Source organism: Pogoniulus pusillus, chromosome 4, assembly GCF_015220805.1.
Source record: "Pogoniulus pusillus isolate bPogPus1 chromosome 4, bPogPus1.pri, whole genome shotgun sequence".
Lineage (NCBI taxonomy): Eukaryota > Metazoa > Chordata > Aves > Piciformes > Lybiidae > Pogoniulus > Pogoniulus pusillus.
Genome location: NC_087267.1, coordinates 10,701,054 through 10,727,295, shown reverse-complemented (window position 1 = coordinate 10,727,295; position 26,242 = coordinate 10,701,054). Strand labels below are relative to the sequence as shown.

The 26,242-nt window shown below is 39.6% G+C and overlaps 1 protein-coding gene and 1 long non-coding RNA gene across 2 annotated transcripts in view; one reads left to right on the top strand and one right to left on the bottom strand.

Moving 5' to 3' along the window:
• Nucleotides 1-26,242, top strand: part of LOC135175038 (uncharacterized) — a 65,382-nt gene that overhangs the window by 29,787 nt on the left and 9,353 nt on the right. The window contains exon 4 of the mRNA XM_064142866.1: nucleotides 17,609-17,657. Coding sequence (XP_063998936.1) covers nucleotides 17,609-17,657 — 49 coding nt within the window. The remainder of the gene's footprint in view (nucleotides 1-17,608; nucleotides 17,658-26,242) is intronic.
• On the bottom strand, nucleotides 2,365-4,312 carry LOC135175086 (uncharacterized). Its single transcript, XR_010302223.1, has 2 exons — nucleotides 3,752-4,312; nucleotides 2,365-3,610 (listed from the first exon to the last, which is right to left on the bottom strand). It is a non-coding gene; the product is annotated as an uncharacterized LOC135175086 (long non-coding RNA).

The following is a 26,242-nucleotide window of genomic DNA, read 5'->3' as shown; positions in this document are numbered from 1 at the left end:
ATCATAGAATCAACCTGGTTGGAAGAGACCTCCCTTTCTTAAACCCATGCTGGCTGGGCCTGATCCCATGGCCATCCTGTAGGTGAGACCATGTATGAGACTTACCTCTCTTCAGAATTTTTTGGGAAAATTGTTCAGGTAAATACAGCTTTCTGGCAAGTTTTCAGCACTTATGCCTGTTGTTAATAACTTCTCATCTAGAGCACAATGTCAAACACAGAAGTATATTTGGATCTATTCAGCTAAGAGATTTACAACTGTTAGGAGACTCAAAATAGTAAATAACATGACTATATGTTCCTCAGCAGCATAGGGTACCATGAGCACATCTGATCTACATTCATCTCTTTACACTAGATTGCCACAACTGAGCTTGTGATTTCAGTTTTCATGTCATTAACTTTGAAAGTTTAAATATAGATAATATGAAGCATCATCTAATGCTTAATAATCTTGCCATCTTTGTGTGCTGTGGTATAAAAAAAGAGTCTGTTGTATGTTTTCTATGTAATAAGTAATAGCAGATAATAAATAAATACATTCTGATGTAAAACTATGATATGTCAAATACTGTGCAACCCCAACTAGGCTCTGAGAATGTGTGTCTGTTTCTGGTCTTGTTCTCCTTGGCCTCCGTTCCATGTCCCTTAACATCCGCTACTGCAACAGGATGCTCTGAAAATGCACTTATAAGTGTGCAGTATTCAAGTACTGAAAAGACAATGTTCAATGCAAAGTTTGGTTGAAATGCAGCACCAGAAGTATTAAGCTAATTATCAAGCAATAAGAGAAAGTTTTTGAACAGTAGGTACCAAATGACACAAATATCTAAGGGGGAAAAAAAGGGCAGCAATCAGGCATTAAATGTAATCACTATTGTAGGCACAAGAAGATAGATTCATTGTGTACCAATATATATACTTGACATGGTGTGCATTTTGATTATCTAGATTAGCAAATGATTGAAGCTAGTCCATTGAACCATTTTATTTTGGAGCCCTAACATTCTTGTGATCTGGCGTTCATGTCTCTCTGTGTGTATGTGGATAGTGGAATAAAATTTAGGTCATTGTACATAAGTGTCTCTATACAGACAAGATGTTATTTTGCATTTTTGCAGCTTGCCTTAAGATTATCCTTATCAATACCAGAATCTCTGGCCAAATGTGGCTTATTCTTCAAAGGACAATATTCACAGCCTGATGACTTTCAGCCTCTAGTAGTGTTTGTGGTTTATCTATTTTGTAATCTTTTATGTTATAAGCTATGAATCTTTTATTTACATTCAGTTCAATTTTGTTGCTGTAGCAAAGATTTTCATAGGACATTTTGATCTGATTAAAGTATTACTTACCCTAGCCTCATTTGGAAATATTCTTTCTGGTAAAATGTGGTCGGTTCCAAGCCACCGAGACTGTATCAGCCATTCTTACATGGCACAGGAGGGTTTGTCAGTAAAGTGCTCATCTGTACTGGCAGGACACACATACATCTGAATTTATGTGCTCTTATTTGAAGATGTCCTCTATAGGCAGGGGAAATGAAACTGGAACATAAGGTCTGTAACAGAGGTGTCAAATGCCTCTTTGTTTGGGTGTATTTCATGTTGAGAAGGCTCACAAGTCATTTCAAGTACACATCTATCAAAAGGGAAACAGCATACTCTTGTTTTTCTGACGCTGCTTCTGCCAAAGTCTAAGATGTTAGTTTGCCTCTCACTGTGCCATTAATGCAGCCATTATCTGAGTGTCAGTGCATTAGGTGCTGTTTGCTGGTGACCTTAGAAATGTTGAGTGGTGTTATGTTTTCTTTTTCAAGTATTTCAGGTGTACCATTTGCAGGGAAACAAATCAATCCCCTCTGTCCAAATCCAATGCAGTTACACCCCATCTCCCATTATTTGTTTTGGGAGAAAAAAATCCAAACTTACATTTATGTCTCTTAGTTGCACAGTTGTTCTGGATCTGAGTCTGTTTATTTTTCTGATATTTCAGGTAGTGCTTATCAACTCTCAGAAACAAAGTAAGCTGTGTGCTACTCCAAACAGTAATTTTAGCCAGACATGGAAATTGCTTTAGCCTGAAATCTCTCTGAAAGATTATGTTACAGCAAGTCATTATTGAAGTAGTTCTTGTACACATAGTTCTGCTTGACCCTAGCTCTGAATACAGTATGATTTGAGAAGAGCCCTGTATGAATCCTCTCAGACATGAGTTTTGATGCCATTTTTTCCTGCTGAAGGAGAATGGGAAATTTGCTCTGACCTCCTTGGCAGTATTTCTCCTTTCTGGACTCAGTTGTGTGCAGTTGGGGAAGCCTAAGGCCTGGATTTGGAGAGGTGATATGCTGGGGGTGAAACATGGCTGTAGAACAAAGTGAGAATTACAGTCTTCTTGATAGAGACATGGTCACCTGAAGCAACGTGAGCACCACAGCTAAAGCAGGAAAAATGTCAGGCTATGCAAAAGCACATTATTGCTGTCAATGGCCTTAGCTTGCCTCCAAGGTGAAAAGCCTGTGTGTAACTTGTGGCTTATTATTATGATGCATTTAGATGGGAATGAAAGCTTTGTATAGCACAAATGATAGTCCTTTACAAAGAACTGAGTTTCTTGTAAATAAAAGGGCACTTGAGATTCAAATATAAATAATACATTAGTATAGATGTTGAGAGAAAGTGACTCCTTCTTCAACTTTGGCATTAGGCGCTTTCCTTTGTTGCTCTTTTGTAGAATTTTAAAGTAGAACTTTATTTCCACTGAGCTTCATACAGCAAAAGCTTTTGAGCACTTTCAGTTTATAAATCTTCTCTGTGTAAAATTTACTTCATGGAACAATTTATAGAGAGGAAGATACCCTCTATTGCTTATCTTGTGGGAATCTCCTCTGAGCACTCAGCGGCCGTGTCTGTAACAAGAAGCAATTATGGAAGAAAGAGGGGATCACTTTGGGGCTTTATTTATTTATTCTTTACTGCCAGAGTAATTTTCCTTTTGACAGCTTTGACCATATATTATTTGAACTTCTAGACCTATTTTGCAGGACTTGACTAAAGATTCCCAGTGTTGATTTCCCAAGTCACCAAAGGCTGTCAGATCTTACTGCAATAGTTCATTTAAAAGATACCTTTCCTCTCTCGGTGTAGCAATACTGGCACTGTGGAGAAACATACATTACGAGATCTTCAGTGAATAGATACATTTTGCTTTCATGTGGAAAGCTGTTATTCTTGTAACAGTAACTTGTTTTATTGCTCACCTGAAATTTTCTGAAGATTTTCATCATTCTTTGGCATCTGCTGCTGAGATTCTTTATTAATGATTACTTCTCACAGGCACTATTTGATCTGCACTGTTGCAGAGATTTATGCCAGTCAGTTCATTTATTATTGCATTTTGCTCATGTGGGGCTTTTTTAACCATCAGAGAGGAAGACTTGGTTCAGGTCTGTTTGCTCTCTATATTTATATTCCAGGACTGTGTTCATGCTGTTAGATGAGACTTTCTCACATAAGAAATTGAAAAGTAATCATGTCTCTGCTAATCCTGTTCTGCTTTGATGATAGTGTTTTGATCTGGTTTTGCAGAGGAGGTGGTTCTTTTATGGATCCCTGGAATGAAACCAAGAAGGAACTGAGTAGTTGGTTAGGAAAAGCACTTGAATTTTATTTTGCTTATTTGTGCAGAAGGAAAAATTAGATATATAGAAAAGGAGGGGAAAAGCAAGAGATAGCAAAAGCAGAGATAGTTACCACTGCAGATCCAGATGCTGATTCTGAAAGGCTTAACTGGTGAGGGAGCTCCAAACTTCCCTATTACTTTTGAGGCATTATACCTTTTCCAGTCTCATACATGGTCACAGTTCCTCGGTTGCCATCGTTGCAGCATGCTTAACTGGTGATAGCACCAGTCTTACAGTAAGTTATGTGTGTCAGTCCCCGTTCAACAGCAAGTTGTGTATGCCTTTCACTAGAACAGATTGCTCAAAAGTCCTACCAATCTGGCCTTAAACACTTCAGAGCATGAGATGTCCACAGCCTCTCTGGGAAACCTATTCTGGTGCCTCATGACCCTCACAGTGAAAAACTTCTTCCTTACATCTAATCTGAATCTACCCTCTTTCAGTTTAAAGTCATTACTCCTAGCTCTTTCAGTACGTGTCCCCATATAAAGTCCTTCTTCAGCCTTCCTGTAGCCCCTTTTTAGATTAGGTCACTGCTAAGAAGTTTCAAACTAAATGCACACGTTTCAGTGCGTGTGCACTACAGTGCACTTGCCCTCCACCCTAATTGCCCTCCTGTAGGGGCTGCAATCTGGACTTCAAGAGCAGAAGTTAGTATCTGGGGCCATCTGCTCCTTAAATAGCTGTAATTTATTTTAAAGAGCTCCTGGGATCCCACTTGTAAATTGTTACAAGTTAGTTGTGGCAGTTGCTACACCTGAGATGTTTGAGTCTACAGAGTGTAGTGAAGAGCTCACTAATACCAAAGATTTTACACAGTCCTGGAAGACTAGCTGATTGAGGGAAGCAAACCAGAACATCAATGAACATCCAGAAACTAATTTCAACATGCTAATGAAAGTCAGTTAGACACAAGGTTACATGTGAAATTCTGCAACTACTGGAAAAAATCTTCCCTTCTTTGCAAAATTTGTTTACTCTGTTCAGTGAGAGCCCCGATGTTATGGGAGGAGCCATGCTTAAATAGTACTATGTCCTCTTATGAAAAGTTAGTCCCTTTGGAGGACTTCTTTCTGGAAACTATTAGAATTTTCGTGAAGGTTATGTTCTGTGTTTTGTGTCCTCAAACAAAGCAGTTCTGGACATTTGCAGATGGCTGAACCCCAGCCACAGGCAACAAGATGACATTTAGACAAAGAAGATGCCAATTATCAAGGGGTCTACTTTAAGTACAGAGAGAGAGAGACACACTCTCTTTTCGTGTGCTTAATTCTGTGGTATGTAGACTCCAGTTTGGGTATCAAAAAGTCAGAAAATACTGAATCAGATTCCCTTTAGTTTCTATTCCAGTCACTGGGCATCTCCAAAAGGCAGTCAGTCTTATCATTAAGTGTCCTTGGGGTATGCAAACCACCATTTTTACTTTGAAAGCCTGTGTGATGGTTTGGGCTCTTACCTGCCCCCCCCCCCCCCCCCCCCCCCCCCACTTTTGAATTTGCCCCAGCTAACTCAGAAGCTATTTATTGTACAGCAGCAAATATACAAGCAGCTATTTACAGTATATACAGAAATATACAAAGGATAAACAATACAGAAGCACAACTCCCCTCCCAGAAATCTGAGTCCCCAGGAGGGGCTCTCAAACCACCCCAACACCTTCCCCGTCCCTCTCAACCTTACCCCAGTTCTCAGGAAGAAGAGAGGTGCAGCCAAGAGGTTAGGGAGCAAGGTTAGTGGGAGCAAGGTTAATGAGATGTGACCAGGTCTGAAGACAAAGGCAGAATTGAAGGACAAAATGGAGAATGTTTTACTTCTTCTTCCCAGAGTTCTCAGCGTGACTGTGAGCGAAGAGACACAATTGTTTTCATTTCACTGCCCATTATCTAGTTCTCTTACCAAAACATTCTAGCTTACTTCAAACTAGCACAGCCTGGAAGTTTCTGTTATTGTAATTACGATGCGAATCTAGAGTGGCTAGTTCAGACTTATGTATGTAAAGATGGCTTGAGATGGATCCCAGAATGAAAAGTAACTGCTTTTATTTGCACCATCTGTTCCTGATGCCCAAGCTTTGGGACATTTTAATTTGAGCTCCACAAAATTAGACATAGAAAACTTGAAGAAGAAAACTTAAATTAGACATTAAAAAAAAAAAAAAAAAGATTTTTGCTGCCAGAAGTGGTTGGTCCAAGATTTTGGTTCTGTACCTTTTCATAAGCCCTTGATAACTTCATTTTATCATGCTCCATGTTCATGCAATGATTTGGATACCTCTCACATCATAATCTAATGTCAGGAAATACCAAACAATTAATTATTTTGCAAAGTCATATATGATGATGTTAGTTGTTGCAAAAGATCAAGTTGCTGGTTTATTTTATAGCTTTGACAAGCTTGGCCTATTACCACTGATTGCCAAGTTCTAAAATTTCTTATTCAGTTATAACTTAGGTAAAGAATTAAATTGGGAGAATATTTATTGGTTGAAAATAAAAATAATCGAATCATTCTGAGAACAAGGGACCAGTGACAAAGATTTAGCCATCAGAGTTATCCAAATGTACCTTTGTGGGAATATAGTGCTGCTCAGCTTGTGCACGGTATCTTTCACATGTATTATTTCTTCTTCTTAGAAAGAATTACATAGGGCACCACCAACATTTTCTGATGCATTATTTTGCTCTATTGCTTCACCTGGGTCATGAATACATTGTAAAATTTGGAGCGTTAATTTGGCTGTTTATTATTACACTTAAAATTGATAAGCCTCAAATACAATCAGATGTGACAATTGTTTGTGTTACAAGTAAAGCAGTATCTTTCTGTAAAAAAGATGAGGCATGGTACAAAATGTTTCCTGAGTATATCAGATGCACATATAAATGGTATTCTGCCCCTTTCTATCTTTAGTTACCCTAGTGTGATCCACTGGCAAACTTCTTATTCTGAGAAAGCTGTTATACCTCACATACTTTAGTCCATGGCAGCCAAAGAATGTGTGTGTGCTTCTATGGTACAATTCCAAATCTGGTGTTTGATTGTTTCTGTTGGAATAAAGGAAGACTCTAGTCTCTTGGTTTAGGTAGGCTGAATTATGATCAAATGAGGCCTGACATGTTACACCAGCCTTTTATTTGTATGTGCGAAAGACTGAAGACTGCAACTGGAATCTGATGTCTTCAGTCAAAATAAGAGGTGAGATTCTAATGTAAACTTGGTTTTTCTAGAGTCATACAATCATAGGATAGCCCAGCTTGGAGGACACCTCAAAAGGGCATCTGATCCAACCTTTTATGGGAAAGGAAGCCTAGGTGGCATTGTCTAGCACCCTGTCAAATCGCGTCTTGAACACCTCCAGTGGTGGTGGCTCTAATACATCCCTGAGGATGCTGTTCCAGCAAATTACTTTTCTCACTGTAAAAAATTGCTTTCCTGTATTGAGATGAAACATTTCTTGGTCCAACTTGCATGCATTGTACCTTATCCTCTTCATGTGGTTTCTTTTGAAGACAGAGCATTCCTCACAGTATCACAGTATCCTCCTCTTTGTAGATGCCCTTTAAGTACTAGAATGCTGAGATGAGGTCCTGCAGAACCTTCTCCAGAGAGGAGAGACCTAACTCTTTTCATCTGTCCTCATAGGGCAGATTCCCCAGCCATCTCTGTAGCCCTTCTTTGCACCATCTCCAGTCTGCCTGCATTTTTTTTAATCAAAGGGACTAGGCACAGTAAGTCCAGGCACAGCATGACAGGCACTGACTAGAGTGGGAATACCACATCTCTGCAATAAGCTTTTTAGAGCTAGTGAAGTTGTTATGACAATTAATTACTGTATCAGTTTTCCTAGATCTTGACATCATGTGTTGGATTTATACAGAGAAGAAACACGTCTCAATTATTTCCAGTGCTCATTTCTGCCAACCCTGGCAATCACTATCTTGCAGGAGGGTTCTGGTTTTGTTCTGAAACACAGATTTCTATCTCAGACAGCTGTATAAAGGGCAATTAGTTAAGAAATAAAAGATCCTTTGCTTAGTTGAGGATCACGCTGCTTTCTGCCTGGAAGTGTAGCTGTATGGAGCTGTGAGTGCTGAGAAGCTGAAGAGATCTCTACTATGGTTAAGAATGAAGAGGTCACTGCTTTGAGTTTTTTGTATCATTTTTCTGGGAAAAACTGAACTGCCATTTCTGAATAGAAATCTCAATTAATCCTGAACCCTTTCTGGTATGGATTCCATCCAGCTCCTCTATTAAAAAGAAGAAAAAAAACCCAAACCAAAGCAGTAAGTCACAATAAAAGATTGTTCGCCTCTTCAAATCTTCCAACACACTGGTTTCTTTTGTGTTATTTTTTTGTCCTCTTTCAAGTTACTGGTAAGAGCTTTCTCTCTCTTCTCTCTCTCTTTAAAATAGTTTTCCAGGGTAGAGCAGGCAGTCTGCTGAGACCTAGACAGTGTCATTTTCTTAGCAGTTTACAGTTTTGTTTCATATTTTAATTTTTAAATTATTTTTTAATAAGGACTCAGTTCAACACTTTTAATGTGTTCTGAGGCTGTGGCTGTAGTGCTCATTTTAAAAATGTCATGCCATTCCATTATGACATTTTCAAAATGCTGCTTGTTGTTTACTCCAGAGCAATCACTTTATTTGATATTGTCCTATTTTAGGAGGTCTTCCTGAGCAGAGCATGTGAACTATCTCTGTCTGTCATGGAACTAGCTTTTGGTTGGCCACATCTGTAAGGAAGATAAGATCTTCCACACTTCAGTAGCTTGACAGAGAGAGAGAGATCCTTCTGGTGACTGTGTGGATGGGCTGTGAAGAATCCATACTAAAGATCACATGCCTTAAGGTACAAATCCATAAAGCACTAAACTTCACCAAATCTGTATTTTCTGTTCTTTTCCTCCACTGATTCAGCAGCTGGACCAAAATATCATTTACTTGTTCAAAATACATTATTTGTGGTGACCTCATTAGAAATTCATCACCTTGCTCTGCATACCTGGTCTTTGATCAAGTATCTTTTTGAAGCAAGTTGATGCAGTGTTTATCATTGTGACAGGGAAAGTCTGCCCTTTTACTTACATGGGACTGTAGGACCCTGTCCTTTATCTACTTCCATCATCAAAGACTCGGCTCTTCAGCTCACAATAGCCGAATGTGAAACAGGAGCAGCAGCTGCCTTTATTCTGTTTATTGAAAATAGCTGTCTTTTTATAGTCTGAAAAGGGCCTGGGACCCAATTGTGCTATTGTTGGTTATGTTGTTTTTTTTTTTCCAATCTGCTTTGTAACTCCCATGAATTGCATTTCATAAAAGAAGTAATGAATTTAAAGTGCAGTGAGGGAGGTTTAGTTTGGATATTGGGAAAATACACTCTCATGGGGATATTTAGGCATGGAATTAGGTTGCCTAGGAAGGTCAAAGAATTTCCATCACTAGAAACTTTCAGACTCTTGTTTGACAAATATCTGCCATTTGTCCTACCAGCTAAATAACAGATGTGCCCATCTCTTATTTATTTGATCCTGATAAATAATGTGACCTTTCAAATCCTTTCCAGCTCTATTTGTTATGATTGCCAAAAAAGGAATAGCATATATGAATTAGGATGCAGACACTCATGCCTCATACCAGATTTTGAACAATCTTAAGAATAGGGCTGTGTTACAAGGAATAAAACAGTTATATTCCTAAAATGTCAGGATGCTCCACAATAATCACACATGCTTTAGAATACAGAGAAAGTATCATCATTAAACACAGAATATTTTTAGACATATAAAAGGACATGGTTGTTAGTAGCTTAGCAACAGGCTCATTATCTATCATGGTGGTGCATTTAAAGACACACAGATGTGCTTGAATGAATACTTTGAAGACAGAAAAAGTGAAAGTAAACTGGAAGCTCTCCTACTTACTCATCATCAGCAGCATCCATTACAAAAAACTTTCATGTAATCCAGCTGGCCTTGCAGATTTCCAACAGTGTACTCAGATGTAGCAATATAATGCCATTAATGAAGATACTGTGGAACAAATGAAAAAATGAGTTCTGATAAATGATTTCCTGAAGAATTCACGTAGTCCCTAAGTTGAGCAGATGGGTTTTCCCAAGCTGTTAGGTGTTGCACCCATCTCATTTGATGACAGAGCAACACAAAGTTTTTACTTTTATTGCTAGCTGCTTTGCTGCACAGCTTCTGCTGTCTCTGTGTGCAAATAGCATGCTAGAAAAGCTATTTGAAAGCATAGTTTTATTGTTACATTACATATGCAGTCTGCATCAGGGTTATTTACAGGAAATTATCCGTGGTCCCAGTAGGGAAATGTGGGACTGATTGACAACTTTTTCATGCTTTGGAGAGAAAACATTGATCTCAGATTGTTGTTATGGCTACCTGTATTAGCTCACTGAGTCAGGAGAGAGGAGTAGTTTGGCAAATATCAGTGGTCAGCATGGACTTCCCAATGATGACACCGTCAGCTTTAAAATGCTGTGATGGTTTGGGCTCTTACCCACCCGCCCACACTTTGTATTTGCCCCAGCTAACTCAGACGGACCCTGGGAATATAGATGAAGCAATGTATTTACAGCTAGCAGAATTTACAAGCAGCTATTTACAATATATACAGTTATATACAATTATATACAGAAATATACAAAGGATAAACAATACAAAAGCACAACTCCCCTCCCAGAAACCTGAGTCCCCAGGAGGGGCTCTCAAACCACCCCAACACCTCCCCCGGCCCCTCTCAACCTTACCCCAGTTCTCAGGAAGAAGAGAGGTGCGGCCAAGAGGTTAGGGAGCAGGGTAAGGAAGCAGTGATGTTAGAAAGATGTGTCTCGGTCTAAGGCAAAAGCAAGAGTGAGAGACAAAATGGAGAAAGTTTACTTCTTCTTCCCAGAGCTCTCAGCGTAACTGTGAGAGAAGGAGACACAATTGTTTTCATTCCACTGCCTGTTATCAAGTTCTTTTACCAAAACATTCCAGCTTGCTTCTAACTAGCACAAATGCCTGTGCATAGACTGGTGGAAATGAATCAGTAGTCTCCGTTTTCTCTCGTGGCACCTTTTCAAGTAGGACACATTTGATCTCCGAGGTACATCTTCCTTCTGTTATGTAGAACTAGTGAGTCGTCTCTGACCGTGCCATTGCCCCAGTTTAGGGCCACGAGCTACGCAGGACTGGAGGACAAAAATTATGTTTATCCCCTTTTGGAAGTAAGTAGTGCACACTGATTGGAAGTCTAGAGGGAGACTCTATTTACAGGGACATATGCACTGAAGGCAATCAGGTAAAATGAATACATTCACAAGCTAGGCCAAGTCTATTGGACTAAAACCTTCTAGAATCCTCCACCCCTTCCACCCTTGGCAGGCCTGAGAGTAGGCCAAAACTGCCCTCCCCACCTCAGGCCTACAAGGCCTCGCTAGGCCACATGGTCATCTCAGAATTCCCTGCCAGCTGGGAGCCATCTTCCCCACGCACACCATGAGATGAAGCAGGGACACGCGCTCTTCCCCAGAGAGAGAAGTGAAGGCAGGAGAGGCAGGGAGGAGGAGAGAGCAGTATCAGCCAGGCACTGCCTTATAGGCTGGATGTTAGGAGGAAGTTCTTCTCAGAGAGAGTGATTGCCATTGGAATGGGCTGCCCAGGGAGGTGGTGGAGGCACCGTCCCTGGAGATGTTCAAGAAAAGCCTGGATGAGGCACTTAGTGCCATGGTCTGGTTGACTGGATAGGGCTGGGTGCTAGGTTGGACTGGATTGATCTTGGAGGTCTCTTCCAACCTGGTTGATTCTATGATTCTATGATTCTATGATACTGGAAAGCAGAATAGAATAACAATGTTACGATACATCTGCTGGGACTGTCTATCTCTTTTTGGAGGACTTTGTGGTCTTTTTAAGGGAACCTGGGACCCCAAACCACCACAGCCATATACGTAATTGGAAGAGGAACCCTGCTTGTTTTCACTAGTGTATTCTTTAATTAGTTTATAGTTTTGTTTACAGGAAATATAACCTATATATATTAAGGTCATGGATTTGATGGATCCATTTGGTGGATATGGAATTGGCTGGATGGCCTCTCTCCAAGAGTAGTGTTCAGTGGCTCAGTGTCCAAATGAAGATTTGTGACAAGTGCAATTCCTCAAGGATCGGGACTGGGACTGGTGCTACCTCTTGGTGACATGGACAGTGGGCTTGACTGCATCCTCAGCAAATTTGCTAACAACACCCAGATGTGTGGTGTGATTGATGTGCTGGAGGGAAGAGGGACCCTGGAGAGCTGGACCCATACTAACCTCATGAAATTCAACAAAGCAAAGTGCGAGGTCATGCGCATGGGTAGGGGCAAGCCCAAGCACACATACAGGCTGGATGATGAGTAGATTGAGAGCAGCCCTACTGAGAAGTACTTGAGAGTGCTTGTTGATTAGGCACTTGACATGAGCCAGCAATGTGTGCTGGCAGCCCAAAAAGATTATTATATCCTGGGGTCCCTCAAAAGCTGTGTGGACAGCAGGTCAAGGGAGGTGATTCTGTCCCTCTGCTCTTATGAGACCCCACTTGGAGTACTGCATCTGGCTCTGGAGCTCCCAACCCAGGAAGGATATGATTCTGTTGGAGAGGGTCCAGAAGAGGGCCACAGAGGTGATCAGAGGGCTGGAGCACCTTTCCTGCAAGGATAGGCTGAGGGATTTGTCCAGCCTGGAGAAGAGAAGGCCCTGGGGAGGCCTTATAGCAGCCCTCCAGCATCTCAAAGGGGCCTACACAAAAGCTGGAGAGGGACTTTGTATAAAGGCCTGTGGTGATAGAACAAGGGGAAATAGTTTTAAACTAGATCAGGACAGATTCATATTGGACATTAGAAAGAAGTTCTTTACTGGAACAGATTGCTCAGAGAAGCAGTAGATGCCTCATCCCTGAATGTGTTTAAGACCAGGTGAGATGAGGCTTTGAGCAATCTGGTCTAGAGGGAGGTGTCCCCATCCACAGCAAGGCATGTTTGAGTTAGCTGACCCCTAGATGTCCCTTCCAACCCAGTGCATTCTATGATTCTCTATCTCCTGTGCTGAGAAATCCATGTGCAATCATTGCAGAAATATTCATGGGTTCTAGAAGGTTGGTATTTTTACAAGGCAGGGATGCAAATTTAGTCTTTTCCATTGGAATAGTTTAGTTAGATTCATTAGGGACTTGCAGACTGAAGCTAGTCTGTACACTCAGCAGCACTCTGGGAGCTGATGGGTTTTTTTACATTTTAGGAGAGGGTGACATCTACCCCATCACCTTGCAAGTGAGTACAAGTATGGCTTTTGTCACAATTTGATTGGCAAAAAATGTGGTGAGAGGCAAGCTTGGACCTGGGAGTAATCTCATTTCAGCTCTAGAAATGCAGTGGTGATCTTACCCAGCACTGAAGTGTTTCCTAGAAACAGCAATTCATTTGAATTCATCTGTTCTTTTTGTTGCTCAGGATGGTTAAAAAAAACAAGACTTCATCACAAGTACCAAAAGATTTAAACTGCACAATGTACATAATTTTGTTTTCACATTTGCTTCAACTCTTTGTAAACTTTGGAGTCATTCTGACAACAGCTGTCTCATAGTTAGGTCTTTTATTATCCTTTAAATGTCAAATGCTCTTATCTAAAACAGGTTTTCGTCATCTAGACCAGATGGAATAATTCATTTTTGTTATGAATGCTTTTAAATGTGGACAGTATAAAGTAAAGACATGGCAAATATACAGAAGGATGGCTGGAAGAAATAATCCATAAATAAATGGTTCCAGGAAGATCAGATATGTAATTTCTGTACTTTATGTCAGCAATTTCATTGTCTAGTTGTTTGGGGATTTTTAATGTCTGTATAAATGCACTAAAGCTATTGAGCTGAATATACAAAAAAAGAATACTCAACAGTAGAGTTACAGGCAAGAATAAGGTCCATCAAGGGACCTTGCAGACATTGCCATGAGCTAGGTGTATGGAAGAAGCCTGGACCTAGAGCGGTAGTATGAGATGATTCCACATCCAGTAGACTGCAAGTGACAAGTGTCAAGTCAAAGAAGCAAATACTCAAGAAAGAAATAGACTTAGAATTTTTCCATTCTGTGATTTTGTTTCCAAAGCTGAGACTGGTGGTTTTTGGTTTGTTGGGTTTGTTTGTTTGTTTGTTTGTTATTATTATTATTATTTTATTTTTTATATGTTTGTTTTCCTCCAGGCAGCTGAACAAAGCTAATACTGAGATTGTTCCTCTCCAAATGTGTCAAAGGCTGGCTTCTTTGGTGTATCATTAGTGGTATCTGGTTCTAAAATGATATACTGATGATGAGAATGGCTGTCCAAGAAGAATGACACTTAGGATCAGTTTTCTGGTCAGATTGTGAGGATTCAAACTTACAAATCAAACAGCATTGAAGACCAACCCTGTGGACAATAGAATCTATTTATTCCTGATGGAAGTTCTAGTGACTTATTATCCTGTAGTGCTCAGTAATGTAAATAGCACATGCACAAAGTTACTTTTCTAGTGAATACATATCTCTGTGTGTTTTTATTTGAACATTGGAATAAGACTAGTACTATAACTAGCATTGAGATTGTAAAGGGAAAGAACTTAAGGTTACATCACTTAAAGATGCAATATTCTTTCACTAAAAATAGGACAAGGAATTACTCTGCAATTAGCCTATTTGTCTTATGTTCTAACGCTACATCAAGGCAACTAAAATGAAACACACTTCATGGGTTCTCTCAGCTTTAACTCTGTACTTCATGAAGAACACCTCAGCTGTCATTGACGAGCTGCTCTTTAAGATATCACAAATCTTATTCTGTTTGGTCCTCTGTCTTTGGCCTACTGTAGGCTCAGACACTGTTGTGGCATACAATACCAAGTGTGTCAGATACAAGGGAATTAGTGTTTAGATTTTTCTATATGACTGAATGAAGAATAGCTAAAACTTCTCTGGTTTCTCAAACAGTTTTAATGCCTTCCTTTTAGTGTATCTTGAAACTTTCTTTAAATGTCTTCATTGTAGTATAAAGCTTCACTTGTGCAGAGGCTTTACTTGTTCTAGCCTTCCACTTAGGGAATTATCTCAGGTTTAGTCTTGTTATATCATATGCCTAACACTCCTGATCAGTGATAATTGCTAACAGCTGAAGATTGAACAGTAGTATAGGTCATTCAACCTCCTTAACTCACCTGAACATCTTCTACAAGAGCCTTTTAAAGGTACAGCCCCTCACATTGAGGTGATATTTAGTTCATTTCCTGTATTTATTTGAAGGTGCCATTTCTCTGCTTAATTGTAACTGGTTTACCCGAGACAACTGATTTATTGAAGATGCTTTCCAGTCAAAACTAATTTAGTCCAGTGATAATGGACTCTCCATAGTTGCTGTTTGGTCTTCAGAAATTATGCTATTTAGTAATAATTCCCTTATTCTAGCTCATGGTTTTGTCTTATGTGATGGTTTGGGCTCTTACCCATCCCCCCACACTTTTGAATTTGCCCCAGCTAACTCAGACAGCCTCTGGGAATATAAATGAAGCTATTTCTTTTACAGCAGCAAATATACAAGCAGATATTTACAATATAGTTATAGTTATAAACAGAAATATACAAAGGATAAACAATACAGAAGCACAGCTCCCCTCCCAGAAACCTGAGTCCCCAGGAGGGGTTCTCAAACCACCCCAACACCTCCCCTTGCCCTCTCAACCTTACCCCAGTTCTCAGGAAGAAGAGAGGTGCAGCCAAGAGGTTAGGGAGCGAGGTTAGTGGGAGCAAGGTTAATGAGATGTGACCAGGTCTGAAGGCAAAGGCAGAATGAAAGACAAAATGGAGAATGTTTTACTTCTTCTTCCCAGAGTTCTCAGTGTGACTGTGAGCGAAGAGACACAATTGTTTTCATTTCACTGCCCATTATCTAGTTCTTTTACCAAAACATTCTAGCTTACTTCAAACTAGCACCCTCTGCTTAATTGTAACTGGTTTACCCGAGAGAACTGATTTATTGAAGATGCTTTCCAGTCAAAACTAATTTAGTCCAGTGATAACGGACTCTCCATAGTTGCTGTTTGGTCTTCAGAAATTATGCTATTTAGTAATCATTCCCTTATTCTAGCTCATGGTTTTGTCTTAAGCAATCTTAATCATCCAAAGAGAATGCAGTGAAGAGCGGTTTTATTAAATTTAGTTTTGTATTTGTTCAGATGTCTCCTTTTGGCTGGACACAACAGTTAATAGGAAAACACTTGCAAGTTTTTAGCGGGTCTCAGTTTAGTGAGAACTTGCAGAAAAACTCCATCCAGAAAATGTGCTAAGCCTCCTCTCTGATGAAGCAATAGGTTCCATAGTTCCCCAGGCTTCAGGTTTTATTGAGCTTCCATTCAAAATCATAGTAAAAGGGTTGTCTGCGACTTAACACAAACAGATTAGGACTGCTCAGTCTAGAGGCCTTTTCCCTGTCAGCTGTAAGGAGGCAGATACTTCAGGCATCCTGGGAAAGTCTGGATAAGAAGATAAGTAAACAGGCCTCCTCCCCAGCTGGCTTTCAGCATTCATTTCTTCCTAGTATCCTCAAGACTGAGACCTTCAAATCCAGGCTTGATCTGATTGCATAGCTGCTATAACCACGTACCGAAGTGATGATAAGTCCTCCAGAATGTTCTTTGTAAATGATGAGGAGCTTTTATGTTTCCTTCTGCCCCACTTTGCAAGCCTGAGTAGGGTGCCAGCTCTGCTCAGGATTTCTGGACAACTCCAACAATCATAATGTGGTATGCTGCTGAAGTATACTCTTTTAAATGTTTAGGTTTTTTTTCCCTCTCATTTAGTCCACTGTTTGTAGAAGTGTTGGTAGTTTAAAACATGAACAGAATCACAATTTCTTTTAAAGCAATGAAACATATTTTATGCAAATGAACAAAAATATATTAGCAGGAGGAATACTTGGACATTGTTTTAATATTTAGTGCATGCTTAAGTCATTTTATCATGCTTTTTGGTGAAAATATGAGAACTACAAACTTGCTTAAGGCTCTCATATAATGTTTAAAATACAGCATCCTGGGCTTTAATATGTCATTTATTACTAGACTTTTTAGAAGTTGCAAAGGCTGGAAATAGGTTTTTTTTGGAGACATTTCTTTGTATGCTGAAATGGGAGGGAGAAGGCAAAAGGAGGTTAGAGTGTCACACTTCATATGTGGAAGTATGGAGTGGGTATCTGAAAATCCTGAAACACAAATGTCAAGGTCAGCTCTCCTAACATTCTTCCTCAGATTCCTCACTTTATCCTCAAAGCCTGACAGCTTCACTCTGTTTCAAGATCAAACAATATGCTCCTTGGAAGAATACGGACAGATTTAGGGATAAGACATTTCTAGCCAAAGTGTTTTTTGTGCAAGTGAAATCAACAGCTTTGACTATTCCCTGGTGAGTGATCTGATGCCTGGTCCTCACACTTACAATTACCTTTCTTTTGTTTTATTTCCTTGACTATCAGAATAAAGATGAAGATGTCTTCTTTATCTCCCAAAGAAAATTTTAGGGGGAACTCCAGCAACCACGTTTATGTCACTTCTCTTATTTTGTGAAGAGGCTAATGGGAAGGGATTTTCTAAAGAAGCTTAATAGCCACCACAGAAGCCCTACAGATACACTGCCAAATAATATGAGCAAACTAATTATCTCAACAGAAATTATCTGTAACAAAGGGGAAAAAATGCAGCTGATAAATATATATTTAACCAGAGTGTAAAGAACTGAAACAGAAGAATATGAGAGCAGGAAATATGCTTTTCCATAGCGCAGAGGATCTTATTTAGCTAAACAAGCATTGTAGTTTATTTAACTAAGCAATTGTTTTTACATTCTCTCTCTCTTTTGGCAGATCCAGCTCTCAGGACAGGTGTCCAGACGGGGAAAGATGAACGTTCATGGTAAGCAGTAGCAGCTGGTAAGCTAATCAACTGACTCTGTTTCTGGAAAAGATTGCCCTACATATTTATTATTTATCTGTAAATATACATGACTGAAAAACAAGTTTCACTGGCTAGCAGAGGTAACAAGTGAAAACTGGGAGTGGAATTTCTAGTCTATCAGTTCCAACTAGGAAAAGTATCCACAGCAGTTTTAACATACCAGTCTGCAGCTGGGAATAGATTTTTATCCAGTTAAAAGTGATGGAAGAAATCAAGAGGGAAGTCTTGGGAGCTTTAAGAAACATGACACTACTGTGTCACTGATGAAGAAGGTGAATCATGCATGTTGGGTTTTTCTTACATTTAGGTCTTCTCTGCTTGCTTGCATTGATAGTTTCTCTCTCTAGAACACAGTTCCTGATAAGCAATAATGCAATGACAATCTTGTGGATATATGCTGTCAGTGGTATTAAGGAAGGAGACAATTGGTTCTGTTACACATGTGTTCACTGGGGCACAAAAGAAGGGTAAAGAGACAATTTATACAGAAAATTTATTCCTATCTTCCTACTGAAACCTGAATCAAAATTCTGCTAAAGACATTGGAAATACTTCTGACTGGAGGAGTTAGATGCAAATATCTGTTGCATAACTGAGGAGACTGTCTTGGAGGAAAATGTGGAAATCAACTCGCACTCAGGATCAAATGATATCTGGGAGTATATTTAAAAGTGCCTGTGTGAAAATTAAGATATTTTTCTATCACAGTCCTGTACAAAACTAGTAGGAGATGACAAAGAAAAGTCATCTTGAAGAGCTGAAAGAAAAATAAAGCTTTTAAAAATCAGATTGCTCTTATTAAACATTAAAGGGCCCTAATAACAATCAGGGCTATTGTGGGCCAGCAGAGTGTATGTGTGAGTGAACGCTTTTCCTGTATTTTAGCAGCTCACAATAAACTTTACAGTTAGTTACAGAACTATATAGTTCCCTATTTACAGTTTTTATGTAGGATTACAAATATAAATTAGATCTAAATGAATAATTGCAATGGGCCAATGTTTTCATTCAGATAGAGAAAGTATGCACTGTTAGATTACATTATGAATATTAATGCATAACAATTCAAGAGAGAGGCAAAGAGATAAATAGATTCCCAGTGCTTTAAATACATTTATTGTTACTATTCTTTGTGAGTTCATTTTCTTGTGAACTGCAGTGGATTTATTGTTGTGGAAGTTTGTTTTCATCAAAAGTTTCTACAAATTGCATTTTTCAGTATTTAAAGAAAAATCATCTTCCTAGGGAGCTTAAGGTTGAAAATGTCTCAGCACAAGACAATAAAAAAAGGCTGAAAACACGCAGAAGCACCACATTACTCTTCCTTTGGTACTTAAAAATTCTAGTAGAGTTCAATATACATTCACCAGACCCAGATGAGAAGATGTTGTCTGCCTGCATCTGGCTCTCTGCATCTTGTTTTAAAGAAATCTGATCACAGCAGGTCTCTGAGGCAGGCTGTTAATCTGAGTGGGCTGATCTAGTCTCCACAAATAAAGCAGTGGGTGTGTGTCAGGCTTAGCTGTGGGATGAGCACCTTGCTTTCCCTGCCTAGACAGAAGGTATGGGAGATATACCACACCTGCCCTGTGGCCATTATGCAGTTTCTGAGCCAGAGGCACGATATGGGGTGATTTGCAGGCAGACTCTCCAGACTCACATGTCCAGGCAATACATCTTCCTCTGATACTGGTGGTGTTCTGAAAGCTGCACCGATCCAACAGGATTAAGCTGCAGATCTGTCTTTTGTCAGGAATTTGTCTAAGGATGAAGTCATTATAGGCTTTTTGTGCATTAGTATACTAACAGGACCAGAGCTGAGCTCTGGTAGGTGCTTACTATCTGCTAAAGTGTTTTCAGAGACTTTGACCCAGTTCTGACCTTGGTCAGCTAGTGCCTCCCAAATAGCCTCTTGGCTTGGGGTAGTCAGTACAAGCCAGAGACCACTGCAAGATGACCACATTAATATCTAAAAATATACTCATAATATTAATGTTAGGAAATGAAAGTACCATAGAGAATATTAATGTATTAGTTTAATAGATACTAATACAACATTATTTTGTATTATGAATAATTACTATGCAAAATATTGCATTTTATACAGATATTATAGTACAAATTATTGATACATTTATATATATATATATATATATATATATATATATATATATATATATATATGTAGTGCTAATGTAACTGTTTTGTTTAGGGGGAATTAGAGATTTTGGTTGTGTACTTGTACTATGCTGTGCTGGTTGTCTCAGCACCAAGAAACAGCTTCCATTCCATTTGACTTGCCAATATAGATGTGACCACAATATCCAGCAGCTTGTCTATAAGCAGAGAAATGGGTTCTAAATTGCTGTGGGTCATAGAAACTTCCAAAGGCCTCTGCCAGAAACCATTTCCTGAAGCTAGAAAGAACTGTGGTCACCTTCTGACAAAACCATGAACTCTGTCTTTACTTGCCTGTAGCCGGCAACACAGAATTACAGAATCACATAGTATTAGAGGCTGGAAGGGACCTCCAGAGATCATTCGGTCCAATCCCCCTGCCAAGGCAGGATTGCCTTGGGTAGTCTGCACAGGAAAGCACCCAGGTGAGTTTTGAAAGTCTCCAGAGAAGGGTACTCCCCAGCTTCTCTGGGCAGCCTATTCCAGTGCTCTATCACCCTCACTGTAGAGAAGTTTCTCCTCCTATTGAGGTGAAAACTTCTGTGTTCCAGTCTGTACTCATTGCTCCTTGTCTTACTGCTGTGAATCACTGAAAAGAGATTGACCCCATCCACTTGACACCCACTTCTCAGATATTTATAGATATTCATGAGATGTCCTCTCAGTCTTCTCTTCTCAAGATTATTTTTTTTGGGATCACAGCAGATTTTGGGATCACTGGAGCGTCTTTCTGCAGCCACAGAGGCCTCTCTTCATCTTTTTACTTCTTTTCTATTGAAGTGCTTTTCCAGCTTTTTAATGCTTTATTTATAGTATCATTATAATTCATAGGAGTGCAAATAATAGGCAGGATTTCTACCTATAGAAAAGAAATGTGCAGCCTCATCAGCAATTCTGCAATGGCCACAATTTGCAACACTCATAAGAATCACACCAGGCTCATTTGCAGGTTTATAATCCACAGGAATAGCAGAGCCAGAGATTGCTAAAACAACACTTGTTCTGCCATCTTACTAAAATGTTTTTTTAATTGCTTCCCTTTATCAGACCTATGCAGCCCTCATTTGCTAGGAGAAATTAGCTGCAACTAATTTGCAAGCAATGAGCAACAGGCAATTTATCTGAAAGATTACAACTGTTGCCTGGATACGAATCTGTGCAAATGCTTTTGTATATAAAATGCTTTTAGGGGGGTTGCAGCAATTTGTTGCAATGACAAGCTGTCAAACAGAAAGCCAGGGTGCATGATATTACTACTTCAGCTTCCTATGTGACATGAAGTACTGTCCCTATGCTACCACTGAATAGGTATAATATAGAACAGCATCATGTTGAGCCCTCTTTGGTGAGAGAGTCCTCAGCCTCTGAATATGGTTCTTATTTTCATCTACAGGAAGAATTCAATGTAATCATCTGGCTACATTTATTAGCAGCTGCTGCTTTGCAGACTAAAATACTAGAAAAAACTATTATAAAAAACACCACCAAAAAGCCTTATTGAAATACACTGAGTTAATAAAGGGCAAAGTAGTGAGTATATCTCTTAAAATTTGAACTGTTAGTATTGACTACAAGGATGCTGAAAATCTGTAAGTAGGAGCAAAAAATTGCAAAACAGATTATTACAGAGTGTAGATAGATGTTTTGAACCAGCTTTTTTTTTGTTTCTTGTTCTAATACATGTATTTGCCTTGCCAAAATTAGCTTGTGTACAGATACATGCAAACACTGGAATTCCCAAGGTGAATGCTGTCCACATGTCCAGCTGCTGAACTATGTCCCAGAAACACAAGACCCTTGTGGGAAACAAGGAAATCTCTATTGCAGACTGGCTGCACGCTCTGATTAGACTAACACTCTGCTTTTGGTAGAATGAGTAGTCTGATGTAAATGTAACATACCAAGCTATGGGCTACATGATCTATCTTTATTTTTTTTTCATCAGAAAGGGAATGCAAAGTGGCAAACAGAGGAGAAAAGTAGCTCAGATGTGAGAACAGCTGTGAAGCTTCTGTTGCATTTTTCCCCTCTCAGCTTATCCCCTGTGTTTTTGAGCTTCACCAAAGAAAGGGTATCAGAGTGTCCTTTAAGAGCCTGAGACCTCTGGGTAAGGAACTTACTTTTGGTAATTTGTGATACTGCTCATGTTTGCTTTCTCTGGCAGCTACCCACGCAGAGCATGGACAGACTGGGTAGAATACCCTAGTTCTCATGCCTAAAATCTTCATCATGATACTATAGTTAAATATTGCTTATGCCCTTTTTGTGAATTTTATTGTTTACTTTAGAAGTTTCTAGTAGTCAAGACTTTTCTATTAAAGGCTCTACTTTATACCTTTACAAGCTTCAAGTAAACAAATGCATAAGATCAAGTACTTTTTGCCTATTGTATTTGTTCAAGGCAAGATTGGATGTGGCACTTGGTGCCATGGTCTAGCCTTGAGCTCTGTGGTAAAGAGTTGGACTTGATGATCTGTGAGGTCTCTTCCAACCCTGATGATACTGTGATACTGTGATAGAATGCCGTAAGCATGAGCATCTTCAACTAGATCAGGTTGCTCAGAGCCCCATCAAGCTTGACCTTCAATGCCTCCAGGGATGGGGCCTCCACCCACTCCATGGGCAACCTGTTCCATTGTTCCACCACCCTCATACTAAAGAACTTCCTAATGTCCAATCTATATCTTGTCTTCTTTAGTTTAAAACCATTGCTCCATGTCCCATTGCTACATGGCTCTGTGAATAGCTTCCTTGTAGGCTCCCCACATGTACTGGAAGGCCACTATGAATTCTGCCCAGAGCCTTCTCTTCTCCAGGTTGAACAAGCCCAGTTCTCTCAGACTGTTTTTGTAGGAGAGGTGCTTCATCTCTCTGATCATTTTGTGTCTCTTGAACTGCTCGCTAGGCTCCACATCCTTCTTCTCTTGAGGGCCCCAAAGGTTGACACAGTACTCCAAGTGAAGTATCCCCAAAGCCAAACAGAGTAGCAGTCACCCCTGTGAATCTGCCAGCCATGGTTCTCTTGATGCAGCCCAGGATATGACTTGCCTTCTGGGCTGCAAATGCACATTGTTGGTTCATGTCCAGCTTTTCATCTACCAGTAATCCCAAATCCTTTTGCTCAGGGTTGCTCTCTATTACATCCTCTTCCAGTCTGTGTTGATAATAGGGATTGTTTTGACCCAGGTGCAGAACCTTGTACTTTGTCCTCTTCAACCTCATGAGGTTCACCTGGGCCCACTTCTCAACCTTGTCCAGGTCCCTCTGGATGACATCCTGCCACTCTGCCATGTTGGCTACACCACTCAGTTTGGTGCTATCTGCCAGCTTGCTGAGCATGCACTTGATCCCACTGCCTGTATCATTTGATGAGGATATTTAACAACGCTGGTCCCAGTATGTACTCCCAAGGGGCACCACTTGTCACAGATCTCCATCAAGCCATTGACCACAACCTTTTGGTCACCACCATCCAGCTTATTCCCTATCCACTGAATAGTCCATCCATTAAATCCACACCTCTCCAGCTTATAGAGAAGGGTGTCATGTGCGACCACGTCAGAAGCCTTGCAGAAGCTCAGGTAAATGACATCCATTTCCCTTAGTAGTACTCCTTCTGTTGTCTTTGGCCCTTGTCTGCTATATTTTCTCTAGGTCTAAAAGATTTGGATGGCTGTTAAGAAAATCACTATCAAATTACTTTGGTCATAGCTGTGTAAAAATAGGGAGACATTAAAATGCAGATCAGGCATATGTTGTACTCTCAATTCTTTAAATTATTATTTAAGTTCTGCTACCACACTTTCCTACTGGCTTTTGCAGGTATATTATGTGAAATATTATCATTAGTACATGAAGATGATAGGACACTTACAATGATAGGACATTTTCTGAGCAGAAAAATGACTTTGCTGTAAAAATAAGTACTACCATGTAAGAATTGCCTCTCTGCCTCCTCACGGAGAAAACAAGTGTTTTTGGTGATGTTTAGAAACAGTCCCAGCCTCCTGTCTCTTGTCTTGCAAAATGCAGTCATCTCTGCATGACTAATGAAAACACTGCCATTTGGCACAAGATATTCAGATACTTGCTATCCAGGTTTTCTTTGGAAGATAAATTCTTGAAAGAGTCCAGCATTTCAAGCCTGCAAAACTGCAGCCAGCAGTGCATCTCCTGCAACACAGATGGCAGAAGCAGCAGGAGGCAGTTTTCTGTGTGTGCTTTTTGTGGGTTTGTTTGGTTTTTGGTTTTAGGTGTCTTTTTTTTTTTTTTTTTCCCTTTTGATCCCATAGAAATATTTTACCTGCTTGCCTCACCTTCTGTTTTGGAAAATAAAGCTACTTGTCAACCACTTGGGTGGTAGCTGCTGCTGTTTAATTATTGTACATGCAGTAACTTGAATAACAAAAGGCTGCCGTGCATGTGTTCAAGGAGAGTAGATTAAAGGCATCACCTTCTCAGCACATGTCAGCACTTCAGAGCATCAAAGAAAATGCTAACTGAAACTACAGTGTTTGGCCATATCTCTATAATGTACAGTATGGTTTCCACAACTTGAAGTGAAGACTTACCTCAGAGCTGAAAAATACTTATCCAGACTTCTAAACATGCAAACACAGGACTTTTTATTAGAAGATTACATGCTATGGTCAAAGTGAATTATTAAAAAAGTATCTGCAAGATCATTTAATATTCTATAAAACACTGACTAAAAGTTTAAAGATGAGATATTAAGATGCAAAGCAAAACCCCAAACTTTCTCTGCAAATGGCAAAAACTGCTAGGGAGTGAGCAGACAGGAACATTAAGACAACAATAAATCAAGAAAAAGTGTTACTGCTTTTATTTTGTTGCTCTGTTGCAATTTTGTAAGGCTCTTTAAAAGACAACAATTAAAGAAAGAAACAAGAATGGGAGAGACGTAAGCTGCAGCTGGAAGATGCTAAGTGTTTAAATAAAGGCATCTTTGAGGGTCTGCTGCCACCTATGCACTATATGACCTGGAGCTATGCTGCCTTTTGCGTACCATGTCCTGCAGCTGATGGATCCACAAAGAGACCTATGGGCAGGAGGGAGCAGGGCTGTTTGCTGTTGGAGGATGGTGAAGGTTCTACTGGGATGATGAAGCCATTCAGTAACAGATGAAGGTCGAGAAGGATCTGTTGCTTTTATGTCTAGCATAGCTGGATATGGTGGTCAGGCAACAGTTAGTGGCGATGGTGCAAAGTTTTTTGGTTGTTTTTTTCTTGTGGGCTGGGGTTGGGAGGTAAAAGAAGCTTACAGTCCCATCCTTATGAGAACCAGAGCACTTTCTTTTATGTCTGCAATTATAGCTTCGAGGTTATCATCAGTATAAAATGAACGTTAGGAAAAGTAATCAAAGTAAATTTTAGGGTCTAAACGTCTTCTCCAAGAGTGATTATTTCACAGTCTGTATCAGCACTGCCTTGGATCTGGGGAGAAAGGGAAAATTGAATTTTGTCATAGAAATTGTTTTGGGTTTAATATCTTCCAGCCTCAGTGATAGAGTGCATCAGTGAAGTGAAGTCAAAACACAACTTGGAATTTACAAGTGAATGTAGAAAACTTAATATGATACTTCACTGAGTTTGTTCCCTGAAAGCAAAATATAAATGGAAAATTGACAAGACTGTACTCTATGAGAGGCAGAAAATCTCAATCCTAGCAGATACGTATTTGTTAAAGCTACATGGGAAGTGCTGAAGCAGATGGCATAGGTATGAGCTTACTAATGTTTGATTTCATGGCATCAGATTTTTCTATACCTGTAGTTTGATTCAAGTTTCAAGATATTCAAGTTTCAAGAGATACTTGTTTTGGTGGTCTGAAGAGGCTCAATGACAATACAATTGGTTTAGTTCTATGCACACAAACTTCTTTTCCCATTTTCTAAGTCATGCTAGATCAAGAACAAATTTTTACTTCTACAGAGGAGAAAGATGTGTTTTATGCCTCCTTAACACAACAGCTTCAGTTTTATTGCTGTCATGCATGCTTGTAAAGCAAAGTTATTTCTTCTCATTAAAAAGCATGGAAGATATGGCAAGTATCTTAAAGTTTTGTCTTGCAAGAGCTTTGTCTATGTGCCACCATGGAATTAATCATTAAGGCACCTAACAATGCATTATTAATAATTATTAGTGACAAAGGATGCAAAGTTCTTTCAGATGCTTTGCTTTGGAATAGTAATTTTAAAATTACCATAGTAATTATCATAAATTAATGTCAGAAGATCAGATGATTTTAGCAGCTTAGGCCATAGGTCTACTTAGCCTGGCATTTTATCTCCAACCATGGTCATAAGGGCAAGAACATGGTAGGTGTATATGACACTTCAGTCCTAC